Source organism: Euprymna scolopes, chromosome 3 (assembly GCF_053919585.1).
Source record: "Euprymna scolopes isolate OS-2025 chromosome 3, ASM5391958v1, whole genome shotgun sequence".
Taxonomy (NCBI): Eukaryota; Metazoa; Mollusca; class Cephalopoda; order Sepiida; family Sepiolidae; genus Euprymna; species Euprymna scolopes.
Genome location: NC_136484.1, coordinates 71,564,285 through 71,590,111, shown reverse-complemented (window position 1 = coordinate 71,590,111; position 25,827 = coordinate 71,564,285). Strand labels below are relative to the sequence as shown.

Here is a 25,827-nt window from a genome sequence, read left to right as displayed (position 1 = left end):
ACAGCCAAAATTAGAATTAAAGACAATAAAATAAAATAACATCCGAGGGTGAAAAATTTGCATAACGAATCTTTGAAGGCCTATGCTGTTTCAAACGAAAATCTAATCTTTGCGATGTTCGCCCAACATAGTGCGCACTGCAACTACATTTAAATAAATAAATAATAGAATTATTATTGGGGAGGGGGAAGAACATCTTTGCGAATAGACGGCTACATAGCTCTAGTTGGAAAAACAACACGCGGATTCGATGCAAAATAACACCGTTGTCGTTGCACAGGCAAAGAAATTTGCTTCGGTCACTGATGTTACCTAGCCAAGGTAGACGTAGGTACACAGGACATCTATTAGCTATAATTTCTTTGGGTTTATGAAAATTGAAAACTTTCTTATTGATAGTAGTTTCAACAATATCCAAGACCACTTTGTAATAATGTTTACCCCTTGGATATTTTTGAAATTTTAGAGACTCTTTTTATTAAGTCTTTGAGACCTTCTCTGTGCAAGCAAAAAGAAAATCTTCTTGGGCTCAATTTAGTCTCTATGTAATTTTCCCCCCGTTTATTTCTGTTTTTGTCGTTGTTGTTGTTGTTGTTGTTGTTGTTTTCCTACCCCCCCCCGCCATATTCATGGCTTTTTTTTTTTTTTTTTTTTTTTTTGTTTTAAATCGTATTTTCCTCGATTTAGCTTTGATAAGTGAGGAACGAAACCTGGTTAGCTAACCTTTATTTTCATTTTTTAAATTCATTATGCTTTTTGGTCTGTATTTAGCCGTTATAAAATTCTGTACCCCCCCCCCGGAAAATTTTCATATATATATATATATATATATATATATAACTATTTTTTAATTATTTGATCTTTTCAGCTTTAAAAAATGTTTTTAATTTTTATCGACCTACTTTTATTTTGTTTAGTTTTCGTAACTTGAAATATGGGGGGGGGGTAAAACACCTAAAAAAATATTTCCTCTAATATATTTAACGAAACCTACTTTTATTATGTAAATTTATTTAATAATGAATAAATATCGAAAATTTCAGGAAGATATGGCGATTATTTGATTTTTGCAAGATTTTTCAAACATGGGTATGTCTACAGCTTCAAAAATGTCACTACCTAGGAACGTTTTTTTTAAAGCGTCGATAACGTAAACACGATTTCTGCTTCGCATTTTCATTATATTTGTATGCTGTAAAAAATTTTTTTTAAATATTAGCAGTTGAAGCTTCTTCTTTTAAATGATAAAAATTTAGGATGATAATATTAAATTACAATTATATCGTGTTATATGTGGGGGGGGGGGTAAAACTGCGGCGCGCCTGGGAGGTACCTACAGAACGTGCAACAACTTTTTTTTTTGTATTTCCAAAATGACTGCAACTTTTTATTTAAAAAATTTCGAAATACTATTATTTTTTCACAATAGTTTTAGCTCCTGCAGATCCAGTCACCACTGCCGAGAGACAAGGCCTGTTAATCGAAAAATGACATCACGCAAAATAAGCAACGCCAGCAAGATCTGTCGAGCAGTCAGCCTTTTTTGAAAAATGGATTAAAAACTTTTTCAAATATATTTAAAAAGAGAAAAATAACAGATATGATTTATACTTAAACTTAACTTTATTCAATACTAGCAGGACTCATGTATTGGTGCTGCCCCCTACTCCAGCTGTAAAAAAAAGTAATAAATAAATAAATAAAATAATAAAAAAAATAAACTACGGTTGTAGTGGGAGCCACTTAGGTCCATTAAAATAGTAGGCACTGGCGCCCGTGGCCACAAATGAATGTATTTATGGCGGTTACCATAAATTTTAACGACGTTTGAAAAAGGGTCACCATTTCGGTCGGTCCCCCTTTTGGGGCACCTCCGACATTAGAGAGAGAACAAGAGTGCTGAAAAAGAGCAGTTGTAGAAAAAAAGACATTGGTTATAATTAAGTGCGACAAGACTTTAGGATTGATGATGTTTTATAAAGGTTTCCAAAATATAGGGCACAAAGAGTATGGTACATTTCTTTGATAAAAGTCTTTACCCAGGGAAACTGGTCCGTCACGTGCTGATGCTTTTATCGTTTCCGCATGTCTGAGACAGATTTCTTCTTTGTATCTTCCTCCAAGACAGTCCTCTATTCCAATTGGCTGAAACCTCTGGTGATGTTGAGAGAAGAAAGGAAGAGAAAAGTAGAAGAGTAGGGAGAAACAGAGAAATAAGGGAAGCATACCGTAGCAGCATCATAGTAGTAGTTCACTACACGAGTCCCCCTCGAAATAATAGAGTTAAGTACCCTCCACAGAATTATTAAATATGTATATTGCCTAAATTTGTTTAAAAATAAAAGTACTCATTTTTCTTTTTCTATGTTACTTTCCTACCAGATCTAGACTTATATGTGTCAGCAATTTTATTTTCAACTTTGTCGGTATCATCTGTCTTAATAAGTTTATCATTAGTAGTACCGTCATTTGTCTGTGCCTTCTCAGTCGGTCTAATTTTATTAGTACTAGTTGGTTCTATGTACGGCTTTAATCTGTCTATTGATACGTGTGTATGAGTACCGTTGTTCATATCGATCTGATAATGCTTATCTGATCGAGTCAAAAATTTATAAGGACCTGAGTACGGTGCTTCTAATGGTTTCCTAACTTGATCAACTCTGAGCCATACTTTTTCACAGGAAGATAAACCTTTCGGTATAAATGTTTTGGGATTGTTATGAATATATCCTTTTCCGTTGTTGAGTACATCAATTTGGGACATCCATTTACACAAATTACGTATGTACTGGTTATTAACTGGAGTTTCTCCTACTCTCTGCTTGTGTATCAACTGCTGAGGAATCAATATCGGAGCTCCAATAACAGATGTAAAAGGGGAAAAGCCTAATTCATTAGGGGTGCTATGTATACCCAGCAGAATCACCGGTATCGCTTTCATCCATGATTCTTTTTGAGCCATTATTGCCGCTTTAAGGGTACGATGTGCTCTTTTGATCATCCTATTACTTTGAGGGTGATACGAAGTTGTCCTCAATCGGTAAAAACCTACTACCTTGGCTAATTCCTGGAACAATTCGCTCTCAAACTGACTACTTCTGTCAGTTACAACATGCAGTGGGACTCCAAATCGAGATATCCATGCATTGATAAACGCTTCTGCTACCGACTGTGCGGTTATCTCAATCATAGGCTGTATCCAGCGAGTTGCATGATCGCAGGTAGGCAAATATTTGTAAGGGCTCAGGTAAGGGTCGGACTCATTGCGCGTTAAGGGCAGGGGTCCAACGATATCGATATGTACCTTCTGGAAATGTGCAGATGGTAACTCAAATTCTTGGACTGTAGACTTTGTGTGTCTGTGAATTTTTGATTGTTGACACACTACACATTCTGCACAGAATTGTTTAATCGTTTTATCTAAATTAGGCCAAAAGTATCTGGACTTGACCAGTTTTATAGATGCTCCCATACCAGGATGCGCTAAGCTATGTAAACTGTTGAAAATAGCTTGACGAAGCTCTCTTGTGATAAACGGTCTGGGGTACTTAGTTGAAGTGTTGCATAGGACTGAGCCGACTTTGCTTGACACACAGTATTCTTTCAAATTAGTGTATGACTTTATTTCATCATTACCTTTTTGTGCCTGGGCTATTTCAGCCAAGTCACATGCATCTATCTGCACAGCTAATGCAGGCCGAGACATACAGTCTGCAACTATATTCTCAGCTCCTTTAATGTACTCCACATTAGCAATATATTCAGCAAGCACTGATAAGTGTCGCTGTTGTCGATCTGACTTTGCTGGGGTCTGACTATAAAAGGCTCCACATAATGGCTTATGATCAGTGAATAATGTCACGTGACGACCTTCTATGAGGTCGCAGAAATGTATCACTGAAAAATAAGCTGCTAGTAGCTCTCTGTCAAACATGGAATACTTGGCTTGGGTTTGAGCAAATTTCTTGGAAAAGAAACCTATAGGTACTGGTTTCTTATCCATCAACTGCATCAAATGGAGCACCAGCGGCGTATTGACTAGCATCTGTAACTAAGTGGTATTTTGTAGCTGAAGACTGTGGATGATCTAATGCCGTAATTTCCGGTAGTTTGCTTATTATTGTTTTGAAGGCATTAGCTTCTTCCTCATTAAGCTCGGTCTTTGCTTCAGGATCCAACCTCATCCGTTCGGATAGTGGTAAAATTATGGATGCATAATTAGGGACTAATTTGCGGTAAAAGCCTGTCATCCCCAGAAATCTACGTAAGCTTTTTGAGTCCTTAGGTATCGGAAAATTTTCAAACTCTTTGATTTTCTTTAAAGTAGGCAACAAGCCTTCTTTGCTTACGTGAAAACCTAAGAAATCTAACTCTGGTACTCCGAATACACACTTATCTAAGGAAATCTTTAAATTGTTATCACTAAGGATCCTAAATACTCTATCTAAATCTTCCTTGTGCTGTTGCTCACTTTCGCTAAAAACTAGTATGTCGTCTAAATATATAAATATGCAATTTAATCTTAAAAATATTTTATTCCTAAAACGCTGAAATGTAGCCACAGCATTCTTTAAACCAAATGGCATGTAATTAAACTCAAACAAACCAAAAGGTGTCACTACTGCTGTCTTAGGCACATCTTCAAGGTGTACCTTAATCTGATGATATGCTGCAGTTAAATCTATTTTGGAAAAATATTGTTTATTAGCTAACTGTGTACAGAAAGACTTTATATTTGGTACCGGGTAGTGTTCTGTTTTGGTAATGCTATTTAACGCACGGAAATCACCGCACGCTCAATATGACCCATCTGGCTTCTTCACCAAGTTCAAAGGGGTTGCCCACTCGCTACTGGAAGGCTGGATAACTCCGGTATTTAGTAACTTTTTAAATTCTGCCTGCGCTGCGTCTAACTTAGGACCGGAAAGTTGTCTGGCTTTAGCAAAGACTGGTACGTGGCTGCCTGTATCAATCCTGTAATACACTTACTTTGGTAACATAATCTGCTAGGTCTATTTTGTTAATCATTACAGCATCGATTGCCGTTACTGCATTGACTGTAATTTCACGCTCCGTTACGTTATCATGGATGGATCTATTTTTACAATTCACTATAATGTTAAATTTGTTTAAGAAGTCAAATCCTAACAAAGGATTAGTGACATCTGCGATCACGAAACTCCATTGAAAAAATCTTCTCAAACGGGGTATCTTAACTTCAAGGTTTGTCTGACCAGAGCATTTTATGCTTTCACCGTTAGCGGTAGAGATATGAACAGGAGTTGGCTCCAGAGTAATTCCATTTACTATGGAATGTGGTAAAATGGAAACACTGGCTCCTGTATCTATGATAAAATTGACTTTAGACGCTCCTGTTTTAGCAGAAAATTCTAATAACGGCGGCACTACGCCTTCCTAGTTTTCCGAATCACTAGGGGTGGAAGAGGAGGGGCACAAGTTAGGCAAAGTCTGTAAGCTACTCTTTTTCTTTGGCCACTTACACCATGGCTTACATGTACGAGCCTCCTCCGCGAAATATATACGGGCTCTACATATCATCGGCCACTGTTTCCTTCTATATGGATATAGGCCGGCTGGAATGGTTTCAATAGACTGGTAATATGGTGGTAATTTCAATAGGTGGTAATATGGTCGTTTTTCCAAGCTCAATTCTCAACTGCCTGAAATACTGACGTATTTTCTATTAACGGCATCAAGTTGTCGGATAGTCGACCCAACTCTGTTAACGGTATTTCAGTGTGGGCTGCTATTACTGGGGCGATTTCTTCGGAAGTGTGTGTATGATGCATGTATGAATTTATGGCGCACTATCTCATCGCTTGCTCCTATTCTATGTGCGACCGTTACCATCTTGTGGAGGTATAATGACAGACGACCAGCTAGCATAGTGGTCCTCATAGAAGTAGAAGAGTAGGGAGAAAGAGAGAAATAGGGGAAGCATACCGTAGCAGCATCATAGTAGTAGTTCACGACATATTATGGAGAAATAGGGGTGCATTTTATATATATTTACATATTGAAGTGTTTAGCCTCCAAATAATAGTGTCTTTTATATCATGACTAGCGAGGGGTACCCGGCGTTGCCCGGGTGTTTTTTGGGGTATGTGAAAAAAAGCCGAAGCGTTGACGACGCGCAGTTGGAAAATAGTAAAGTGTTTTAAAAAAAACAGGTGCGCGTTTTTCATTGACATGACGGCGATAGGTATTCAGCAGTTATTTTGTGCGGGACAGTTTTGAATAAATGGGTTTGTTTGTTTTTAAAAACCCGCTCCCTGTTTATTGTTTGTTTTTAAAAACCCGCTCCCTGTTTATTAGGAGGAGCGAAGCCGAAGTCGACATGGACCAAACTGGCTCTGGGCATATGATTAGAGTGGAGGTTCGCTTTTTTTATACCGAAAACCGAATGTAACGCGTGCCGATGCGGGAAATGTGGAATAATTAAGGTTTGAAAGTCAATAAAATTAAATAGAGAGGCGAGCTCCGTGGATAATTCGTAGATATTACAATTTCTAGATGATATAAAAAGTTTTAAAAAGTTGTGAAGCGAGCAAGCGCTTGTTTGAAAGAAGCCTTTCGTGGACATTGAGGAAAAGCGAACATACATACATACATACATCATACATACATTTTCGCTTTTATATTTATAGATTTGTTAAAAAAAAAATATATATATATATATAGAATGTTATAAAGAGAAATATGTTGTGGAAATAAGATTGTTGGCAAAAAACAAGTTCGTTTTATTTTGTTCAATAAACTTCCATATTTGTTTCTTTTTCGACATAGTAAAAAAACGCAACGGTTTGGGAGCTAACCTCTTCAATTTAGTCACGAGCTCACATGTTCATTATATCCATATTAAACTTCAATATTTTTTCTTTATCGGCATAATAATAAAAAAATTGCATATATTTGGGCGCCAAATCTCTTCAATTTGGTCACGAGTTAACATCCTAAATATAATCATATTCTCTATATAGCATTATTAAAGGGAATGTTTAAGGTTCAAAAAAGTTAAATCGCTTGTTTCTCACCGCCTTTTACATCGCTTGTTTCTCACCGCCTTTTACATTCATCCTAATTTGGAATATCTACAGGTTTTCTGGTAATCTGTAAACTGATAACATGTAAAATTGTTGCTGAGAAATAGTCTTGCCATATGTCAAACAACGTGCGCACATGTGTTGTTTGGCTGGCCGTAGGAAAGCATGACGTTTTTTTTGTTTTTTTTTTTGTTTTTTTTTTAGTGACAATTGTACATGCGGTATTCAGTATCATAATACCGGAAAACATAAAATGTTGTCAACTCGCATGGAAAAGAGAAAATAATTAACGAATACAGTAAAGATTTACAACACAATAAAACCTAAACCTAAATTTACGAAAACAACGATAACACTAACTGCATACAATAGTACAAAAATTCCGATGATAGGAAGCTGTATGATATGGCTACAAAACAAAGACATAAAAATAAATACCCAGTTTATCGTAGTAGATGCCAATGCAAATGCAGTAATTAGTGCAAACACAGCGGAAAATCTGGGATTGATAAAAAGAATGTATGTGATAAATAAGACTGATATAGAAGCCTCAATAGGAAGACACAAAGATTGCTTTGGTGATATCGGAAAATTACCGGTCACTCACCACATAACTATAAACCCAGATATAAAACCCATTATAAATCTCCCAAGAAATATCCCATTTGGCATAAAACCAAAATTAAAAAAGGAACTTAAAAAAATTACAAAAATGGGAATAATAAAACCCACTGAAGAACCTCTAATGCACCATGAAAAACCAGCAACACCATGGATGAAAGTTGCGACAAACATTTTTTATTTATACAATAAAGCATATGTTATAATGATAGACGAGATACTTTGATATCCACAAACTTGATGACTGTAAATCACGCACAGTGATCAATAAAATAAAAAACACTTTCGCAAAATTTGGTTTTCCACAAATAATAATCAGCGACAATGGACCTGAGTTCACATCATCAGAATTTAAACAATTTGCTAAAGATTGGGATTTCAAACACATCACAAGTCCAAACTATTCACGATCCAATGAACTAGTGTAAAGAAATATACAAACTATAAAAAGGACACTAATAAAGTCATTTGAAAGCAACCAAGACCCATATCTAGCAATGTTAGCACTACAGACATCCCCATTAAAAGATAAATCGTCGTCGCCAGCCCAACAACTAATGAAAAGAACGCTTAGGACAAACCTTCCCAACATCATGCATAATAAAGCAATGAAAAGGCATGAAGTAGATAAAAAGTCTAAAGAACTACCAACACTAAGCACAGACGACACTGTTCGTATTCGCTCCCAAGGAAAATGGAACCTGAAAGGTAAAATTGTTAAAAAACTAAAAGAGCCTCGTTTGTATTTAGCAAAAACAGAACAAGGAAAATATTTAAGACGTAACAGGCGTCACTTCTTAAAAACAAATGAAAATCCAACATGCAAAGTTACATACGACTAGGAAAACATATTCAATCAAGAAAATAGTCCAAGACAAGCCGTACCACAAACGGGTACGGAAAGAGAACAACAACAACAAACTTCACAACGAGAGGAAGAACAATTAGATTTCCAGACAGATACAGACACTAATTAAATACTTTTTTATTTTTAGTAAAAAACCGAAGATGTTATATACGTCAAGTAACACGAGTTATCTCCCCTTGACTGGGATTACTCCCACCATCACCATTGCCTGTAACCTCCCGCCACACAATCATGTGGTATATTGTAGTAGAAAAAACTACTACTCCTTTAGCGTAAATAAAGCTTCTGTTACGTTCACACGTGTGTCTCTCTATTCTCTCCATGTTATCGCTAACCCTTTACTAATACAGGCCATATAATACAACACAACCCTATATATATATATATATTAGTTAATTTTCTTATCATTTTGTTTAAGCTGGAAACAGAGCATCCTACCAGATGTCAAACATTCACTAGCTAACTCAGGTATTCCACCCAAGAGATCTTTTTAAGATTCTGACGATCCTCTTTAAATGCAATTGTTTGAATCTCTCTTGCACTTGGTCCACTGGGTATATTTGCCAGGTAGTTTTTGAAATTCTTTTGCATGAGTCCAGTTGCTCCTATAATTATTAGAATGATAGAGATCTTCCTAAGATTTCAGTTTCTTTTCATGTCATACATAAGACATTGGTATTTTGTTATCTTTTCCCTCTCAGCTCTGTTTAATCCAACATCATTGAGGATACTAACTTCTACTAAGGTTGCTTCGTTCTTCTTCTAGTCCCATATCACTATGACAGGTTTTATGGCTCCGTTTTCTATGTACTTAGCTGTAGGGATTGCATAGTCACAGTGGATAGCGTACGATTTATTTCCCATTGTTCTTTCTAATATATGTTCTTAGGACTTGCTTCTGCATTCAATATTCAATTTTTTACAGATCGTTCAATGGAGATATTTACACACTCCATTGTGTCACATCATATAGTAGCCATCCCGCAGCAGAACCTTACAGTTACATGTCAGGTGGCTCACACTGTTCACTTTTGTGTGGCAGAACCTGCACTTGTTGTCATTGCTGAGACCAATCATGTTCTTAAAAGCATGAGTTTAAAAATGAAACTTCCAAAATACTAGTAGTCCTGTAGCAACGTAGACCATCGCTTTGCTACGGTACTGAATTTTGTTGCATCTCTGTAAATGTGCTGTTAGAAAATTAGTAATAACAGATAAAAACATAAATATTGAATAAAAGAGATGAAACATATTTAACACAATACATTTCTATATGTACTAATTTACAATTGATTGGAAGTTATGTGAGTCAATGTTCATTTGAAATATTGAGTTCTCAGATTGTAGAATGTTCAGTGTGTGAAAAGTTATAAATATTAGAAGTGAATATTTGTATGCGCGCTTGTTTCCTGTCAGTGTAAACATTCGTGTGACAATATGATAGAATTAGACATTGAGTGCCATTTTCTGTGAGTATAAGTATGAGTATAACAGTGTGTGTTTAGAATTGTGATTTGCTCTCCATAGCCCCAAAGGAAGCTGAGCGTATAAATCTTGTTAACATTTTTTTTTTTTCTAAACTGGTTGAGTGATGAAAATTCTGGTTTTTATATTCTAAGTCATTGAGTCAAAAGACTGATTTTTACTTTGGGCACTAAAACTGATTTTGAGCTTACAAGACGATTTTGATTCATTATTGGTCATTATTTAGTAAAAACTGCAGTTTAGTGGCCTCAACATGATGTAATGAAAAATTGTATATATGTGTTGTTTTATCTTATTGTTTTTGTTAAATATTAGTAAGGAGAAACCATTTTGAATTAAAACCTATTTAGTATTCTACTTGTAATCTTAAGAAGAATATGTTTGAAATGTGATCATATGCTGAAATAATCCCTATTACTTCTCTAACTTTTGTTTGTATGATAACGCCTGTGGCGAAAGCTGTGAAAATGAAGGCTTACCGTTCAAACGACCTAGGTGTGCGTGTGTGCTTTGTCATCGCTGCGAAGCAAGGATAGGAAAAGAATTCCAAGATGGCGCCGATGGCGTTTTGTAATGGTATGATCTCGCAAAATCTCGTGCATATATGCAAATCAGTTGGTCTTTGACAACTATAAATTCAGGTTGTTTTGGAAGGCAAGCAGTAAGGAAAGAACGGCAGATTGGTAATTGTGTACGCTGGTTTGTGTTGGTGGCGTGTCACCGTGTCTGTGTGTGTGTACTGATCGAACCATTTTCCTGTCCCTTGGACTTTGAATTTGTTTAGATTGGACTTCAACTTCAAGCTGTTTCGGCGGATATCTCCGGTATGGACAAGTTCGACCTGAAATTGATCCCAGAATTTGACAGCTCTCCGAACGGACCTTCGGTGGTCGAATGGCTAGAGAAAGCCGAACGCGTTTGCCGGTTGTGCAAGATAAAGGACACCGCTATAGTCATCCCGCTTAGGCTCACTAAGGGGGCCTATGCCGTGTATCAGCAGCTTGGGGATGACGCGATTATGGAACAAATAAAAGAGGCGTTGTACGGAGCATTTGGAGCGGACCCTTTTGTTGCCTGGCGGCAATTTTCTGGATGACAGCTTGGGCTAGGGGAGACGGTGGATGTCTATCTGGCCGACCTGAAGAAGCTTGCCACCCCCTTTCGGGGGTGCAAGCGACCATATATTGGCGTACGCCTTCCTGTCTGGGCTCCCGGAAAGCACCAGTCGACTGCTGAAGGCGTCATCGAGGCTCAATGAGCTTGGATTAAAGGAGCTATTGGCTAGAGCCCGAAACATCATGAAGGACAACGAGGAGCCAGTCTCGGCGGCAGTTGAGGCATTGGAATCGTCTGTAGAGGGCTGACGATGCCATAAATGTGGCGGCCCCAACCACTTCGCCAGAGATTGTAGGAGTGACGCGAAGCACACCCCGGATTATGGAGCATGGAAGCGGGTGCATTGTTACCGTTGCGGCAAGCCAGGCCATTTAGCTCGGGCGTGCCCGGGAAACGAGCAGGGGGAGGAAGCCGCAGCGCCAACACCCTCCCCAAAGTGACTGTGAACAAGGCACTCCCTGAAGTAATCGTGAATGTTGACGGGCGCAAACGCTCAGTGCTGGTTGATACAGGGTGCACCCAAACCCTGATACGCAAGGGATGTTGCACCGCATCGAAGGAGTAGAAGGTCCCGGTACTAACCGTTGGCAGAGGTTCATTGATGTGTAGTGGGGTGAGCGAGGTCTACGTAAGCATTGGCAGTGGCCCCCCCCGGTGGCTGTGAAGGCGTTGGTGGTCGTCGGGGAACTACTGGGGTACGACTTTCTTCTTGGAATAGATTCCATTACACGGCTGGGCGGAATCACCATAAACGGCGCCGGTGATGTAAGGTTCTCCCAACTTGAGACACCAGTCTGCGCAGCCATCACTCTTGATGAACCCGACTTCCACGCAAAATACGACAGGGCACGAATGCCTGGACCGTGTCCTGGAAGTGGTCGGGTGACCAGCCACCAGTGTCCCTGCGGAATCGGCTGGCGGAGTATCCTCCTCCCGCACATCTTAGGGGCAGTATGAGGCAGAGCTCCAGGTTTCGAAAGACAATGGCTGGCTGGTCCCGTACCCGGAAGACGAACTTGGGCCCCCAAAGGGGTTGATTCTCGTGATGGCTATCAGGCAGGAGAACAAACAAAAAGTCCGATCCGTCATGGACTACCGGGAACTCAACGAGCACGTTGACCCGCACATGGCGGGTGCAGACGTCTGTGCACACAAACTGAGAGAGTGGCGACAACAAGGGGCGGACGCAGCAATATTGGATTTGCGAAGAGCTTACTTGCAGATACGCGTCGAAAAATCGCCAGACGGTCAAGATTAAAGGGACACGTTATTGCTTGATGAGGCTAGGGTTCGGCCTGAATGTGGCCCCAAACATCATGACGGCAATCATGCAGGCGATCGCCGTCAGGACGAAGCCGTGCAACAAGCGACATCGTCATATATTGATGACATCTATGTGAACGAGAGCCTCATGCCTGCACAGAAGGTTAAAGAACACTTCGAAAGCTTCGGGCTAACGTGCAAGGAGCCGGAGCGACTGCGAGATGGGACGAAGGTGCTTGGCCTGCGTGTGAGCGGCAGCGCAGACGGACTCCGCTGGGGAAGAGGTGGTGACGTCCCGGAAGTCCCAACTAGCATCACATATCGGTGCGTCTTCTCCATCTGTGGGAAACTGGTGGGCCACTTCCCCGTGTGTGGGTGGCTCCGGGTGGCGGTGGCGGCCATAAAACGACGAGCAACTTCCATGTCAACCGGGTGGGATGATGAGCTACGCGACCCCGCCCTGCGGAAAATGCTAGAGGAGACTTTGGCCAGAGTCTCCGAGGACGATCCGGTGTGAGGGAAATGGTGCGTCGACGGGAGCGAGTTTACGGTTTGGGTGGACACCAGCTCGCTCGCCCTCAGTGTTGCTCTGGCGGTCAACGGATCTATCGTGGAAGATGCCTGCTGGCTTCAGCCAGAAAATGACGCCAGGCACATCAACCTGGCTTAACTCGATGCCACAGTGAAGGGGGTCAACCTGGCGCTACAGTGGCAGGCCAGAGTCCTGCACATCGTTACAGACTCCACATGTGTGTATCGGTGGACGACCGATGCCTTGAGTGGAAAGGCACGATTGGCGACGAAGGCATCAGGCGAAATGCTCATATGGAGACGGCTTGCTACCCTAACCGAAACCATCAAGGAATATAACCTGGTCGTGGATGTGACGCTAGTACAGTCCTATCAGAATCGCGCGGATCGGAAAAAGAATTCCAAGATGGCCCCGACGGCATTTTGTAATGGTATGATCTCGGAAACTCTCGCAAAATCTTGTGCATATATGCAAATCAATTGGTCTTTGACAACTATAAATTCAGGTTGTTTTAGAAGGCAAGCAGTAAGGAAAGAACGGCCGGTTGGTAATTGTGTACACTGGTTTGTGTTGGTGGCGTGTCACCGTGTCTGTGTCCACTATTTTTGCTTTTTTTGTAAATAGTCGATTTTGTACAAAAAATATCATTTCTTTTTCAGAACATAATCTTGGGGCATAGCTTGTGTGTTTTAACAAATATTATTGGTCAATAAATGTAAATAACAGTCAGTCACTTGTCAATTCTACAGGTTGCATATAAATGAAAGTAAATTTAGTCCAAATATTTGAAAGGAAAGATGTTGGAAAAAGACTAAAAAGAAAAAGACATTTGAAAACAGTTTTATGAAAGACAATTTTTATTGAATTACTTATTGTATATCCTTTGTTTTCAGCTTTTTCTTCAAGTAAGATCATTGTTTTTTCGTTTTGAGGTAGAAAAGCAGAATTAGTTCCCGTTTTTCTCCATTTTGTATCTATCGTTTTTCTACACTTTGTTTGTATCGCTCCGGGTAATAATTCATTTAAAGAATCGTCTCTAATATAGAGATCTTGTGTCTTTTTTTTTTTTTTTTTTTTTTTAATTATTACTACGGTTAACTTTGTTAGCTGCTATTTTGGTAAGCAAAAGCAACGGCTTTTATTTTTTTTATTAGTAAAATTGGACTTAATTACTTTGAGGTCTAGTTTGTGATTTGCTCCTTTTTATTATGCCGTGTCGTTTCACTCTTCTTTTTGTTTTTTGTCCCATTTATTATTTCTATTTACTTGCCTCCTCACGAGGGCAGAGTTAGACACAAGGTCGGTTTTTAATGTGGGGAAAATCCAGTTCCCTAGAAAGGTCACTTTGGATAGAGACAAAAATAAAAATTGTCTCAGTCATGAAGGATTTCTCCTCCACTGACTGAGGACAGAACAGGTGAACTGTAGCATTAGAACAGATACTACACTGTGATTTTGTCCCATTTGTTGTTACCCAAGACAAATTTTCGTAACAGCCGCAAAATTTTGTCGACCATTATTAACTAATAGAACCAAATATGCCTCCCTGACCTTGACAGCCAGCCATCTCGGAACTTGTTGCATCTCCTTTACCTTGACAACTAGCCATCTCGGAACTTGTTGTCACTTAGACTCCCAGGAAGTAACAGAATCAATCAAAATTTAATTGATATAAAACTAACAAATCTGTCATATTTGATTTTTTTTTAATTTTTAGCAACTACATGCTTGGCTGCCATTTTGTGTGTTGATGTTCATGGATAACGCCAAAAGCCAAAGGACAATAGTGAACTTAAGATGCACTTGGATTTAGATACACACTTATTCACAGAGAAAAGGTTTGTTGAAGTTGCTCATAAAAAGGATTATGAAACATATAAGATAGTACACAATATACAATAATAGTATACAACAGAGACGAACAATTAAAATCCTCTGGGACAAAATGATACAAATAAACACATTCAAGCATTAAACACCCGCTGTAGTAATCTCTGAAGATGACCTGTGTGAAAACTCCTTGTGAGTACAAATAATATGTGTGTGTAAAAAATTGAATATGAAATTAGTTGCTTTTTCACCCAATTAAAACATATAATGGGCCTTTTCTTTTTTATAAGAGTTCATTTCATTTCAGTTAACATGGATATCATTTTCATAACAACAGAAGGCCACGGTAAAAATGATGAATATTAGAAGATTCCATTTAGTCTTGAGAGACAATGGGTGCCCTCTGTAAGGGTAGATGCACGTGTAATAATGAAATAAGGGTTGAGCAATTTCCAACCACACCTCTCCTGAATTGGCACTACTTAATCCTAGTGGTAAAGAGAAGTCGAAGATGACTGGGAGCAATATTGAGATAAACCAGAGAGCACATACAGCACCTGGTATTCTCCCATGGTCACCTATTTTAGTACTGATCAGACTCAACGTCACCTATTAATATTATCAACATCATGGCTATCACTGGCATGGATTTTTTCAACATATTAGTCATCACCAACATCATAGTCCTACTTTATAGCTCCAACTGACATCATATTCATCAACATTTAAGACACTTTTGTCAGAATTTTTTGTGAACACACAAGCAGACACATTTGTTTTTATTCATATTTATTATCTTGAATTGGTTTCTTTGCTTAATGGAAAATTAACCCATTTGAGATTATTTAATGTTGAAACCCAATATTTATTGTAAACAATTCATTATATACAATTACTTGAACACAAATTGTTAGTTTACTCATAGCTAGGTAAATTGTTTGTACATAAACTAACATGGCTAGCTGCCATTACCCAGCGCATGGACTGGACAACAATCTGGAAGAGTTAAAAAGAATATTTTAAAACTTTTCTCTTTTTTTACCCCTCTCTCTATCTATCTTTCTATCCCCCTCTTTACTCCCCTCCTCTGCCCTTTTCTCTTTCTTCCCCTTTCTCTCTGTGACAAGTATCATTTTATCCTGAACGTTAAATATCAACGAAATCGCTCTAAATGTTGACACTCGCTCTCCTGACTAATTTTGTTTCTGTTACACGCCACAATAATGAATGTTGCAAAAAAATGCCCCCATATTTTTTCTGGGACAATGGTGAAAAAGACTATATCAGCTTTGTGGGTGTGTTTTGTGTGAATTTTGACTTTTAGTTAGACACACACAAAAACATCAGTATGCCCTGTATTTAAGAATTCAGGTGATAATTCATCCCTCTCTCAGTACAGACCAATAAGTCTCCTGTGTGTCATGAGTAAGTTGCTGGAATCCACAATAAATAGAGAAGTAGTCAACCACCTCAGCAGAAATAACCTTCTTAGCGACACGCAATATGGTTTCCGCTCTGCTAGATCTACAGCAGATGTGCTAACGGTTATATCTCATAGGATTAGCGAATCTCTCGACAAAGGCTTCATTTCTAGGGCAATTGCTCTCGACATATCAAAGGCCTTCGATAAGGTTTGGCATAAAGGACAACTACACAAGATTTCCAGTATAACTGGAAATGTTTTCTCTATCATTAAATCATTTCTATCTGATAGGCTCATAAGAGTAGTGGTTGATGGGCAGAAATCAGAGGCCCACAGTATTAATGCTGGAGTCCCTCAGGGATCCATACTGGGCCCAACTCTCTTCCTGATCTACATCAATGATCTCGCAAAACACATACTAAAATCTTTTGTTGACATCTATGCTGATGACACGACTATCTATAGCAACACATCAAAGGTCGTAAATGATGATGTTCTCTTTGATTCTCTCTCCTCTGATCTTGAGCGCGTGGTACAGTGGGGGAAGAGGTGGCTGGTTACCTTTAATGCATCTAAGACCAAGCTCCTATCTCTACATCATAAACACTCTGATCCCCATCTGGCATCAATTGAAATGGATGGCTCTCGTCTAAGGGAGGCCCCAGGATTTGATAAGCTTCTGGGTTTGACCTTTACACCTGATCTTAAATGGAACACATACATCAAGTCTGTGTCCAAGGTCACTGGGAAAATGGTGGGATCCTTCTACCACTCCAGAAGATATCTCACTAATGATGCCATTCTCTATCTATATAAGAGCCAAGTACGTCCAAAGATGGAGTACTGCTGCCACATCTGGGCGGGGGCTGCAAAAAACAGCCTATTCTGCCTTGACGGAGTACAAAATAGACTCCGTGGCTTGGTGGGGGATGCCCTTTTCTCTATCCTGCAACCTCTTTCCCACAGAAGAGACGTAGTGAGCCTGTCATTGTTCTATCGTTACTTCCATGGCAGGTACTTGTCTGAGCTCCATTCTCTGGTCCCCCCTCGCCAATCTTTCTCAAAAAACACCCGACTAGCTGAAACCACCGTCAATGATTTTCCCCACTCCCTATCTGTGCCTAAATCAAAACGTAGATACCATGAACAAAGCTTCTTTCTTAGAACTGCACGCCTGTGGAACTCTGTTCCGCTTGCCTGTTTCCCTCCCAACTTCAATCTGGATGTCTTCAAGTCCAACACAAACAAATTCCTGATGAACCGCCCCCTCCCTAAGTAATGACACCTTACCAATTCTCCAATACTATTGCTACACTATTCCTTTGATTACTGTACACACAATAACCCTTATCCCTGAGTGGCCATTGGGCCTTGATAAGTGGTGAACTCCATGTAAAAAAAAAACAAAAAAACACACTGTTCTTTATCCCTCTCTTTTTCAATCCCTCGTCTCTTCCCCTCCTCCCTCCCGCCCCCCCTCCAAATTACTGCCCTTTATATAATAGATAACCACAATAGATTTTATAGAATTTGAACTCCACATAATCAATTCCCATAAACTATAACAGTATCTATGAAATGATTGCTTTCCCAAAGTGGGCGTTAATGAAGTTCTCCTTCCAGGTGCCGTTCTTTAATATCAGGAAAAAAGGGGGAATAGAGCCTGACCCAAAAGGGGTACTTAAGAGACCAGAGACTAGTATTAAAAACATTTAAAGTTCAACTACTCTACATAAAACGAAAAACAAACAAAAAAAAGGTTATTTATTCTTTAAACAAGTGTACACCTGCCATCAAAAATAGCGAAAAAAAAAATGTTGTACTTCGCCAGTGTTCATATAAAATAACTCTTGAGTCAATGAAGTTAAAATGAAATAAGAAAGAAAGAAAACGTTTCAAGTTGGAAAGTTTAAAAAAATAGAAAAAAAGGAAAAATGATAAAATATATAAATCACTATAGAAAGTAGAAAAAAAAGAAAATGTCTGATTATGGAAATGCATTGAAAGCGAGGGGGTTCTTTATCCTATCCTATCTTCTATATTTTTATAAAGTAATAGGGTTCGTGTGTTTCTGTCTGTGTGTACAGCTCTCCATCATCAACGAAATATAAAGGAGGTAAGAGGGTAGATCTCTCCTGGTAGAGAAACATTAGAACCCATTTTAGGATGTTTCTGTTATAGGAGACATAAGAATTAGTGCCTAATTTCTTTATATACTATTCTACAAACAACCCCCATATCGAATGACTTATGCTCATTTGCATATCACATTATATTAAATCTCTTTAACTAATTACCTCGATCTTATTACATATTGGAAATATTCTAATCATTTCAACTGTACTATTTACAAAATCTATTTTACATTTAATCTATCTTCTATCTTCTATCTATCTATATCTATATCTATCTTCTATATATATCTATAAAAACAGAGATGTGTGTGTGCCGCAGACGATTTCTGATTGGTTAATCCAATAATCACATCTCCTAAAAAACAATCGTTTCTACGCTCTTACCTTTACCATAAAATATTATGGCTTTATTTATTGTCCATCTTGGAAGGGTTTAATTTTTTAATAACTTGTTATTTACAAATTAAAAAAATACGAAACTACACGAAATACGCGCACACAAAATACTAAACTACACGAAAAATACTAAACTACGCAAAAAAATACTAAACTACACGAAATACGCGCACACACGCACACACACACACGTTCACTACCGTCACGTTGTTATGGCAACCAAACCCGCTGACTTCTTTTTTTCATTTCACTCGTGGTCTTAAATTCATTTCGGGTTTGTATTACTGTACACATAGATTCGAATAAGTTGCCAAAAAACAAATATATAACAAATAAATGTTATCAAAGGCAAATTTTTCGTGTTTTTATTCAATTTAACATGTTTATTCAGCTCGAAAAGCATACAGTGTTTACCGATGTATTGGAAAATTCAAGATGGCGGCCGATTCTCTCTTTAACACGGTAAGTTTGGAAAAAGGTGTAATAAATAAAAAACCGGTTAAAATACTGTTAAAAACTCGCTCAATATATGTTACCGTGACATAGGTTGACATATATTCGGCGGGTTTTTAATAGTATTTTGTATAGTTTTTTATTTATAACACCTTTTCCCAAACTTACGGTGTTAAAGAATGTGTGAGACGCCATCTTGAATTTTCCAACACATCGGTAAACACTGTATTCTTTTCGAGCTGAATAAACATGTTAAATTGAATAAAAACACGAAAAATATATCCAGTTTTTATCGGTTTTTTACCTTCTCTGCAGAAGTACAAAAAAAAACAAACAAAAAAAAAACGGAAGGTACTTTTACAGAATGTTAAACTAACCCTAACCGATGTTTTATGTTTAGTTTAGGAAAAGTCAGAAGAAATAAAAGTCATTATTGCATGAAATATACGTATTTAGTTGAAGTATTGTTTATGTCAATTCTTTCGAAGAAATTTAGCAAGAATACCTGTAAACCAGGAAATCGGTAAAATGTCATCATGGATGAATACTTGTCTATTATAATTTCTACCCTTGACAAAAACTTAGCCATAACAAAAGAGATTTATTGTTCAGATTGTTTTTGAGATTGATTTCTAAAAAGATATTTTATAAATAAAATCGACTTTAAACTTAAAGACTTAAATTACAATAATTGAATTTAAACATTCTTATTTCAATATTTGGCACATAACACCTGCAAAAATGATCACAATGTCAGGATTTCATTTTATTTCAGAATCGATGGCAAATACTAATATTTAACATTAGTTTATCATTTAAGCCGATAAAAAAGCCCTTTTTTTCCGAGTCATAAAAGGATTTGGAGTTTCCTAATCAACCTTTCGGGTGCAGTTGCACGCTCTCAAAATAACTAAAGTGTTGGCTTTAAAAAAATTGGTTCATTAAAACTAAACAGGTTTAGTTTTAATAAAAAAAAAAAATTTAAAAAAAATCGCTTTGGTAATTAGATATGTCGTATGGTTATCCCTAATCGCTGAATAAAACCGCTAACGAGTTGAATGATTACGACATAAAATTAAACTCGGGTTCCTGAAACGGAAACTTCGTTTGTTTTTGTTTTTTTCTTATCAATATATTTACATTGTTATTTTGTTTTCATTTTCAATCATTCGAACAGTTTTCTTTTTCAAGTAATCCAAGTTACAAAATTCCCACTGTTTACTATGCTAAAATCACAATGACTAATGTATACCTATTAACCCTTATCCTTGAGTGGCCTCTGGGCCTTGATAAGTGGTGACACCCATGTAAAAAAAAAAAAAAAAAAATCACTCGAACAGTTTTCTTTTTATAATGTACAGTTTTAAAAGTTTAAAAACGATATAGTTTTTACTTCAGGAAAATTAATGGGTCAGTTTTTACGATGTGCCCTGTTAAAATACTGTTAAAAACTCGCTCAATATATGTTACCGTGACATAGGTTGACATATATTCGGCGGGTTTTTAATAGTATTTTGTATAGTTTTTTATTTATAACACCTTTTCCCAAACTTACGGTGTTAAAGAGGGTGTGAGACGCCATCTTGAATTTTCCAACACATCGGTAAACACTGTATGTTTTTCGAGCTGAATAAATATATTACATTGAATAAAAACACAAAAAAGATATCCAGTTAGGTAGAAAAGTAACTTATCTTGCCTTTGATAACATTTATTTATATATTTGTTTTTGACTATTTTTTCGAATCTATGTGTACAGTAATCTTGCCAGGGTGCGGAGGAAAATGAATGAAGGGGGAGGGGAATAAAATAAAAACATTTTGGAAACAGAGTAAGTTTGAAAGAATTGCTTTGCACAGAAAGAAATTAATGAAAAAATAAAATTAAATTTCTTTTCTTTCTTGATTTTTTTTTTAGTTTTTTATGAAAAAGGAAGTCAAAATTAAGACTATAAAAAACAATTTTTATTAAGAGCGAACCTCAGTCGTCAGGTCTGTAAAAAAAAAAAGACGTGGAATAATAAATGTTTTCTAATACAAATTGTTTTTACTTATGTGTTCATTTGTCTCTTTGAAGTTCGTTTGTTTAATATATCGGTTTGCAATATAATTTTGTCATTCTGTCAGACTCAAATTTTAAATCTATATATCTATAAAAGTGAAAGTGTGTGTGTGTGTGTGTCTGTGTACATTTCCCTACGAAATAACTCTGTCAATTTTTAGTCTACAGACTCGAAATTTGATATACAGGGTACTGAGATTTGGAAAAATCTATGTGATCGGTTTTTAGTCAGAAATTTGGCGATTAAGGGGTCAAAGTTCAACGATTTGAGCTTTGAGAACTCTACCAAACTTCTCCGACAATTTTGGGTCTACACACTTTAAATTTTAGATATAGCTTCCGTGGACATGGATCTAACTTAATAACTTGATTTGAGCCCAAAACAATAAATTTTCAGGGGTCATAATAGGGGTCAAAGTTTTAAAAATTACCCCCTTTTATTTTGCTCAGCATACACCTCCAAACACCCGGGCAACGCCGGGCACCCATGCTAGTCTTTCTATATTTCCCTAAATATTTTAAAGGATTCATTCAACAAGTTTTTAATTGCTAGCTTTTGTGTGACATATATATATATATATATATATATATATATATATATATATATATATATATATATATATATATATGTATATATATATATATACTACAATAAATATTATTAAATTCTTATCCACATGCACACATGCCGGTAGCATGGTCTGGAACAGCATAAAAATTAAAACTTTAAAAATAGAGATTTCGGAATCTAATTGCAGGAATTAGAAAGAAGGTAGAATCCACAATGAAAAATAATTATTTTTCATGCATTAATACTCTATCTAGAATAGTTAGCAGGCTCTTCAAGATAGGATTTAATTGATAGCACCATATTTTCAAATTCTCTTTTATTCTCCCCCTCTCTTCTCTCTCTCTCTCTCTCTCTCTCTCTCTCTCTCTTTATATATATATATATATATATATATATATATATATATATATATATATATATATATATATACTAGCTGTACCCTGCCATGCGCAATTGGCGCAATGGAAAAAGTTCAAAAATGAGAAAATGCATGTTTCTTATAGGTTTAACTTTCCATTTCGTATGGGTACACAGTTTTTGTTGTTCCATTAGCTGATGTAGAGATTTTCTGGTTTGGTGACTTGATGTGAAAAAACAGTCAGTGCGTAACTGTAAGCCACACAATTTTAAAGATTGTTCCCTGTGCTTTGTTGATGGTTATTGCAAACGACAATAAAATTGGAACGTGCAATTTCCCAAAGTGTAATGGTATATCCGGTGGAATCATGCGAATGCATGGAATGAAGATATATTCATCTCTAAAAAGTCCTGTTATGATTGTTGTTTCTATGATATTGTTTGGTAATTTTTTTTACTGCAAGCCATGTGCCTTTGCAAAGCTTGGATTGGTTTATATTTCACAACATGATAATTAGTACACTAAATTTCAGTTGCAATATATGCGGTGGCATCCCTGGCAAATATAGCTGTTGGATAATTAACCACTTTATCTGCTTTCACAACAGTGTCGATGGATTTGTATTTGACTACCTCACTTGGAATTTTACATTGAATAATAGTGTGGACGTCTTTGCATTGACCTGCAAGAATAGCTCGTTCACTCAGTCAAGTGGAATTCTTATAATTTTAATATCTGCAAAAACCTTTTAAACTAACTCTTCTTTTGATGTAATAAAATTACAGAAGTTAAAAGTCAAAGAATTTTGCCCTTAACTCTGATCAGCTAGTACTTTTCCGTACCCAATTTCCCACAAGTGATGCAAAAATTTATGTGCGGATTGAACAGTCTGCAACTGGTCATGCATATTTTGAGTTAAGTTTAATGTCTTCACATGGCACAAAAAAGTAGAGTATTTGAGGCAAGCACTTATTTCATCTTCTGGTGTTAATTGAAGAATAACAGGTAACATTTGTCTGAAATCTCCTGCAAGCAATATTACTGCATTCCCAAATGGTCTGACATTGCCACGCAAATCTTGCAAGGATCGACCAAGAGCCTCAAGTGATTTTTTGCGTACCATTGTGCATTCATCCTAAACAATAAGTTTGCATTTCTGCAATATTTTCCCCCATATTGGATGTTTTGGAGATGTCGAACATGTGATTTTTGAAAAATTGAATGTTTCAAAGTAGAATAAATAATTCTTCTACTTGGCAGCAAGGTCGCAGGTATTCCTCATGCAGCAAGGGCTAAGGCTATGTCATTTTATTACCGAATGGCTGCCAAAATCAATTTAATTAGAAAGGTTTTACTAGTTACTTCTGGTGCTGTCCAAGGTAGCAGTAATTTCCAAATAACTTCTATTCTCACAGTCAGTAAATTAAATGTTTTGACAATGCCTTATTCACTGTAATTAATTTAGGAGACTAAAATATGATAAGGGATTAGAGATGGACAGATAGAGAGGAAGATATATAGATAGAAAAAAGAAAGTGAGAGGAAAATAGAGAAAGAGAAGGAGATAGAGAGAGATAAAGGGATTGATAGATAGACAGAGAGAGGGGGAGAGTTAGAAACAGAGAGGGCGAGACAGAGGAAAGGAGAGAGAGATAGAAGGAGTTAGAGAGAGAAAAGGGACTCAAAGAGAGATGGAGAAGGTGATATAGAGAGAAAGATAGATTGAGAGAGGGAAAGGGAGAGATGGATAGAGAGAGATATTAAGAGAATAAGAGAGGGGGGAGAGAAACAGAAGGTGAACTACACTTCACCGTTTTTTTCCTCGTTCAGTAGAGAAGAAATCTTTCGAGACCGAGGCAATTTTAATTTTTTGTTACTATCCAGAGTACCTCTTTTTTTTGTTCAGGAGCTAGATTTTCCACACATTATAAACCGATCGGGTTATCTGTACTTTCACCTAACAAATTAATAAAAGAAAAAGATATTGTAAAATTTGAATTTAGTGTGAAAATACTATTTTAAAAAATAGCACGATAACATAAGTGCATAATTGCCACTTTAGGTACTCCTTGGGCGTTGAGATCCATGGCGATCAGCATAATTATTTCATGATCGCTCCCTTAGCACCCCCCCCCAGTCAGTCCTGACGTTGGCTTAGTAACTAAACGATTTATTGATAATTTCGTAACTCTTAAACGCATGCCGGAAGATTTAAATTGGTTCATTATTGTTGTAATGAAAAAAAAAAAGTTTCATTCAACACAAAACCAAAAACACATATTAATGATAAATGATTTATTATTCTATTCATTAAACTTACTAATTTTTAAATAAAAAAAGTAAAAAAAAGTTTAAAACAATAGTTGCTTATGTGCGTTTGTAAAAGTGAGAAATTATTTTAATCACTTAAAATCTTGGTATTTTTTTTTTTTAGGTTATGTCCACCTTATAATCACCACCAACCTCCTCATCTTAAGAACAGCTTCCGGAATAAGCACCATTTTTGGAGAGGTGGGTGTGAAAAAATATTTGCAAAATTTAACTGATATTTGTTGTCAGCATACCCAACCGAAAATACTATTTAAAAAAAAAGGAGGGATTCAGTGCCCGTTGCAGAGAAGTAGATTTATTTATCAATAAAAGTTGCAGAGAAGTAGATTTATTTATCAATAAAAGTCGTCATTTAAAAAAAAAATTGTGGAGGTGGACCTAAATGTAAATATTTACCAAAAAAATTATCCACTCATGTAAATTAAAAATGTCTGTAAAAGTGAGAAATTATCAATACATGGTTTAGTTATTATTTTTTTTTTAATATTTATGAAAAGAGTTAAGCCAACGTAAGTAAATACATGAATTACAAATGTTTGTAAAAGTGAGAAATTATTAATAAATGTTTAGTAACTTTTTTCTTTTAATATTCATAAAGAGTAAAACTTTTTTTCCAATATTCATGAAAAGAGTTAAGCCAACGTAAATAAATAATGTTTGTAAAAGTGCAAAAGGCAACGTAAGTAAATAAATGATAAATGTTACGTGCGCATGCATTAGCCTTGACTAAGGGGGGGCTAAGGGAGCAACCATTAAATAATTCTGCTGGTCGCTATGGAACTCAACGCCCAAGGAGAACCCCACTTTATTTTAAATATTTGTTTTCGAAAGGACTGTTTGAATAAATCAACAATGAATAAAATGGTGCTTCTAAAAAACATTGATCAAAAAGTTTGCATAAAAAATATAATTTTAAGAAAAAAATTTTGAAATGAAAGCAACATCGGACTTTTATAAAATAGTTTGTTTGTTTTGTTTTTTTTCGAACAAATAAATAATTTTAAACATTCCTTTGAATTGTCAAGATTTTTTTGTCAAATAAATAAATTCCAAGCAATTTTTGCAATAAATAATGAATAGCAACTTCGTTAATTTTACGACTTGCCCCAGCATATTATAAACACCCTAACCTCCCCATGTTAAAACGGCTTTCGGAATGAACACCCCCAACCTCCCCATGTTAAGAATGGCTTTCGAGGTTTGTGGAAGGGCGTGTTTAATTTGAAAGCCGTTTTTAACATGGGGAGATTAGAGTGTTTATAATACGCTAAGGCATGTTGTAAAAATGAAACAGTTTAGAAAAAGTTAAAACAAACTTTT

The 25,827-nt window shown here is 36.8% G+C and overlaps 1 protein-coding gene across 1 annotated transcript in view; it reads left to right on the top strand.

Moving 5' to 3' along the window:
- The first annotated feature begins 274 nt into the window (after positions 1-274).
- The window catches only part of LOC145256147 (spindle assembly abnormal protein 6 homolog), a 205,561-nt gene continuing 180,008 nt past the window's right edge, over positions 275-25,827 (top strand). Inside the window, exon 1 of the mRNA XM_080114734.1 lies at positions 275-331. Coding sequence (XP_079970860.1) covers positions 306-331 — 26 coding nt within the window. The 5' untranslated portion in view covers positions 275-305. The remainder of the gene's footprint in view (positions 332-25,827) is intronic.